The sequence below is a fragment of the Equus quagga genome, chromosome 8 (genome assembly GCF_021613505.1).
Source record: "Equus quagga isolate Etosha38 chromosome 8, UCLA_HA_Equagga_1.0, whole genome shotgun sequence".
Classification (NCBI taxonomy): Eukaryota; Metazoa; Chordata; class Mammalia; order Perissodactyla; family Equidae; genus Equus; species Equus quagga.
Genome location: NC_060274.1, coordinates 77574712 through 77580711, shown reverse-complemented (window position 1 = coordinate 77580711; position 6000 = coordinate 77574712). Strand labels below are relative to the sequence as shown.

The 6000-nt window shown below is 39.0% G+C and overlaps 1 protein-coding gene across 1 annotated transcript in view; it reads right to left on the bottom strand.

The window, feature by feature from the left end:
* Positions 1-300: 300 nt before the first annotated feature.
* The window catches only part of ABCB5 (ATP binding cassette subfamily B member 5), a 112020-nt gene continuing 106320 nt past the window's right edge, over positions 301-6000 (bottom strand). Inside the window, exons 26-27 of the mRNA XM_046670406.1 lie at positions 2283-2429; positions 301-498 (exon numbers count right to left, since the gene is read on the bottom strand). Of these exons, the coding sequence (XP_046526362.1) occupies positions 301-498; positions 2283-2429 (345 nt within the window). The remainder of the gene's footprint in view (positions 499-2282; positions 2430-6000) is intronic.

Below are 6000 nucleotides of genomic sequence, written 5' to 3'. Positions count from 1 at the left end.
TTTCCCTCCGGGAATAAATTCTCAATTTTATGGGAGAAGTTCAAAACAGAATTCACTTTGCAGACAACTGCTTTACAAGCAAATGTGCTAGAACGTTTTTATAAAGTGAGGGATACAGGCATTATCTCACTTACATGAGTTTAGCAAATTTTTATTTCCTCTTAAAAATCTGAAAGGACGATGGTGTGTAAACAGAACATGTGTGTACTTTAATAGCAGGATTCTAGGTATTGATTAATGCAATAAAAGATCAAAACATGCCAAATAATTACCAAGTACTCTTCCTTTACATCAACAGCGTCATTGCACTGACTGTGCATTTACTAATTTAAAATATACATCTTGATTTCTCAGGAGCTCTTGATGAGTTCCCTGTTCTTTTATCTTTCCATTGTGCAGAACCACTATCAAATCTGCGTTTTGTATTGTGGAGAGTCTGTGAGTGACCACCAGGCACGTCCTCCCCTTACGAGCATTATCAAGGGCGTGCTGAACCACCTAGAAGAGAGGAGGACCTGTGATCTCCAGCTTGGGTTAGATGCTAATAAACTTACCCAAGTCAAATTGATTAAAGTAATCTAATAACATTCTGTGTGTATTTGCTTATCCCCAAGGAAACTGCCCTACTTTGTGAAATATTCACCATATTCAACAGAAATCTAGAAAAAGTAATTATAGACATATTAATTAAGACTTTTAATTGGAAAAGCTTTTGTGACAATGAATAAAAATGACATGGTTGTTTGTATGTAACTGGTTTCAAACTCAAAGCCAGAAAGTAGCATTTCCACACCTAAGTAGAATTGTCTCATTTACTTGCTCTATTTCCTCTCATTGTATTATTACTATTTTTGGGGGCAGAATTTAGCTGTAAAACTGTCCTAGCTAAAACAGCATCTCAGCTACAATGAAGTTATAATGCTATATAGAGGAAATGAGAGTGGAGGGTGAAAAACAATATTTGTTGAATATATAAAATGTTCCAGTGATGGCTATCTCATTTAAATCCCTGAAAAAACCCTGTAAGTTGGGAGGTATTTTAATTTTTTTGATGAGTAAACCAAGATTCAAAAAGTCCAGGTCACATGACCAAGGTCACACACTGCTAGTAACTGATGAATCCAGGATTACAGCCCAGATATGTCTGATTCCAAAAGTCATGTTTTTTTCTTTTATAACACACAGTCTCCTTGGAAATCAAGAATGATAATCAAGGGCCGGCCGGTGGCCGAGTGGGTAAATTTGTGTGCTCCGCCTCGGTGGCCCAGGGTTTCACTGGTTCCAATCCTGGGCGCTGACATGGCACCACTCGTCAGGACATGCCGAGGCGGCGTCCCACACAGCACAACCAGAAGGACCTACAACTAGAATATACAATTATGTACTGGGGAGCTTTGGGGAGAAGAAGAGGAAGAAGAAAAAAACCGATTGGCAACAGATGTTAGCTCAGGTGCCAATCTTTAAAAAAAAAAGAATGATAATCATCTACAAATAACAATCATGTAATGGTTACCACATGGGTTCTTAGGATAGACACCTTCTATTAGAATTTTGGGAAGTTACTTGACTTTTCTAAGCCTTGGTGTGCTAATCTGTAAAATTAGCATGATGATAAAATAAGCTAATTCATCAAGTTGCTGTGAGGATTGAGATAATAACATATAATGAACACTTGATAAATACTAAAGATTATCATTCATTCAACCAATGTTCATTTAACAAGTAAGTGCCTACTATGTGCAAGAAACTACTAGGGGACAAGGACATAGCAAAATTAAACATCTGAAGAAGCTTGCAGTGTAGGTCTATTGTCAGACGTCTGTCTGTTTCCTTGTTTTCTTTTCAAATCAAGCTAACAGTCTGTAGAAGGTAGAGTAACTAGCAGGCTCTGACATTACAGTGTAGTTCACTCTTTTATGCATGTAGATTGCCTTACTAATTTATTTGGCATCATTAGAATACTAATAAAATAGGAAAGTTATTTTTCTTGGATTTTTTCTTTCAGTGAAGAAACATTTCAAGAATTGGGCCCCTTTTGATAATAAGGCCAATTCATGTGAGAAAACCTTTCTAGAACGTGAGGTGCCCTGTGTCCCTGCTCTCTCCCACCTCCCCACCAGCCTCTAACCGGTGGTTTTTAAAGGCCAAAACCTTAATTAGAACTGGTGACCCTAGACTACAATTCTCTCCAGGCCTTTCTTTTCTCAAAGTGACCTTGATTTCTTCCACCATACTCCACTCTCGTATTTGATATATTTTGAGATGAAAGAAGAGGATGTTACCTTTTCACTCTCATTATCAAGGGCTGAAGTGGCCTCGTCCAACAATAAAATTTTTGGTTTTCGGAGAAGAGCCCTTGCAATAGCCAGTCTTTGTTTCTGGCCGCCAGAAAGCTGTGTTCCTTTCAGTCCAACTTGTGTGTTGTATTTCTATTACAGGAACATGCAATTAAGAAAGCAAGCCTTGGTTATTTGAATTAGCATGGGAACTGTGGGCGAGAACCATCTAAATATTTCAAATTTTGTTATTCTTGAAAATTTGTGTCCTAATGAGTGCTAAAATCTATTCTTGGGCTTTGTTACAAATAAATGCTAAACCAGCAGTAAACACTACCATCTCATTTACATATCTAATCTGATCACAAACAGCAGACCTTTGCCTTTGTGCTTCTACAAGAGAATTGTTCAAATTAAAGCATAAGAAAAAAAATTATTGGCAAGAAAAATGTTCCCAGTAAACACAAATATTTTTCCATTAAGTTACATTACCTTCTATTTTCAGGTCAAAATGACTTAAAATATCTAAACACAAGGAGATCATTGGGTTCCTTCACTTTACCTCTCTATAAGCTTCTATGGGCACATCTCTCCAAATGCTAGGAGCCATTCTCAACGGTGCAGGTGTCTTCCTGGCAATAAGTCAGGCCAGCATCTTGAGACAGTCTCTCCATCTTTTCAGGCCATAACAGTGATATTTAGCACTTCACAATGTTTTCACAGCTCTCCTACTTAATAATGACCCCTTCTCCAGTGTTTTCCTCAATAGAACGGTAAAGGAAATTTCTCACATATCCTGAAGCCCTCGTAGTCTGCTAAATCACAATTAGTCAGTTCAGTTGGTGCAAGCAGGCTCCCACTTGTTTTCTAAATTGTCCCATTGACTTTGCTTCCCTCCAAGGTTTCACATTACTTTCTATTAGCTGTCACCAGTTGTCTAACAAATACATGCCACTGGCACCCAGATAAGAATGTGTGGATGGATCAACTCCACTGGGAAGGCAACTCCAAGTGTATAACCTTCTAAAAGTGAATCCTATCCTGTATGAGCATCACAGACAAGATGCAGCATATGATTAATATGCTGTTCATTTTGTCGTAGTGCCCTGGAGAAACTTGAATGAATTGCCTTTCCCTCCATATCTGACTGCCTTCAGGAGGTACCATTCGACAGAGGGCGTTGAGAGAGCCTGTGACATAACCTTGTGATAAATGTGCCTACTTCATCTCAAAGTTTATTTTTCAATTTAAAATGCACAGTTGCTTGCTTTATATCAAACAACGGGGGTCTGAATTACTAATGCCCAGTAAAAGTATCTTTTCTAAAGTGAATGCTTGACAAAGAAAACAGACTTTAGCTATCTCCCCTGTGATTTTATCTGGGACTGAAAGCTGGCTGGGCCTCTTCCTCCTAAGATGCACTTTATTAAATTTAGAATCACAGGGCAGGATAATCAAAGAACTATGTCATTCATTTCCACACACTGCAAAGTTCCCATCCAAATTAGAGAATCCAATCTTAAACCAAAACTTGAGAGAGGATTGGGTGGGAATGATAATGGGCTTGTAGCTCTTTCTCCCAGTCTAGCTTAAATTGTACATGGATTCTTCTTGTGAAGCTGAAGAAGATGCAATTCTAACTTATAAATCACCTTGCATTTCTTGGCTTTCTCTGGATTGCAGGAAGATGTCTCAAGAGCGAATTGGATGAAAATTAAATTCAGATGTTTTTGCCCATCATTAAGCAGAATAGATTATAAACGTGAATATACACATTGTCTTAATAGCAACCCAAAAAGATTTTCAGATACTTAAAGTGAAGGTTTTTACTTTTTAATGAAGGATCATGGAGTTCCATCCTTTCCTGTTTAAACGGAAAATTTAAGTCAGTTGTCTGGCAAACACTGGGCTGGTGAGTGCCTGGAAATCACCTGTTTTTTGTGACACTCAAGGGGCAACAGTTCCTCAATATGAATCTGAAGCTAAAAGCTAGTTGGGTCCTGGAAGAAACATTGGAGAGTCTAATCCTAAACCAACTGCATTCTGGAAAGTCCCATGGGCCTTGGCGAGGAGTTTCAAGGGTGGTCGAAGTCCTACTCAAGGAGCCATGATGTGGTTTGACTGAGAGCTGCCACTGTATGATATTGTAGGGACTAGGGGGCATCCATACCTGGTGTGTTTCTCAGAGGATCCTTAAGACCAAGATGGTGTTGCTTCGGCTCCTCTCCCATGCTCCAGGCCCATATTTCTAAATGCCTTCAGGTCATCTTCATGGCATATACCATAGACGCATTACCCTTAGGCCACTCCAGATTGACTCCTTGCTATTCACTCTCACAGTTTGAGCTATCAGACAGGTCCATAATCCCTTACCTGAAATCCTTAGGGCTATAGCTGTTCAAGAATCCCTCCCCCATTTTTTTTTTACTTTAGAAGAAAATATACTATAAATTATATATACTATATATTATATATATTTAATATACAACATATTATATATTATTTAACACCACCAGAAAGGTCTTGGGATGCAACTGGTAATCAAATATGTGAACATTTGTGAAGAAATATTTGATTATTTATTCTAAGTAGGATTAATGAAGATTTCATATAGCCTCACATCATATTGGCCATGAAACAAATTTGCACTAAACATACAAAATTTCTGTGTGTGTGTGGGAGGGGAGGGCATGGAGTTTAAGAGCTTTTGGAAATTGGAAGTGGGGAAAAGGAAATGTAGACCTGCATTTCTCTCATCCAGACTGTTGTAAAGCACCAGGACTTGCCCCTCTAATGCCAGTTGGCTATTGCAACAGAGGCCACAGAACCTCCTGAATGAGCAAATAAAAGGCTGAGCTTCAGTAGCAAGTTTTTTCCTTTAAAAATTTGATCATGTCGGGGCTGGCCCCGTGGCCGAGTGGTTAAGTTCGTGCGCTCTGCTGCAGGTGGCCCAGTGTTTCGTTAGTTCGAATCCTGGGCGCGGACATGGCACTGCTCATCAGACCACGCTGAGGCAGCGTCCCACATGCCACAACTAGAAGAACCCACAACGAAGAATACACAACTATGTACCGGGGGGGGCTTTGGGGAGAAAAAGGAAAAAATAAAATCTTTAAAAAAAAAAAAAAAAAAAAATTTGATCATGTCATTCCTCTGCCCAAAAACATCTAGTGGTTTCCTATTTCCAGTAAGACAGAGTTCAAACTTCTTAGCCTGGTATATCAGAACCTTCACATTTAGTCCCTGCTTATATTTTGGCCTCTTCTTCTCAATTCCCCACTTTATGCTTTATGTTCAGGATTTTAAATTTATTTCCCCCCAAACACCTAAAAACTTTTTACACGTATATGTTTCTGTGTGAGCTTACGTTGTCTTCTAAGAATGGATCTGTCCCTTCTCTGCCTGGTGAACTCCTACTCATTCTTCAAAACCCAGCTCAAAGCAACATCCTCCATTTGGTTTTCTCTGAGCACCTGGAGACTTTGCCATTCCTTCCTTTGTACTCTCATCACATGCTCTGTGTGTCTTTATTACAGCAGGCTGCCAAGTGTATCATACACTTTCTTGCTCACTTTCCAGAGACAATCTTGAGCCAAGTCCTGGCAATTCCACTTTTGCAATCTTTTAAATCGTTTTCTTTGCTTTATTTCACTTTATAATTTGTAATTCATGCCTCTATAACTTAAGCCTAGAAATAGCCCCTGAGTGATCTCCTAAACCTCCG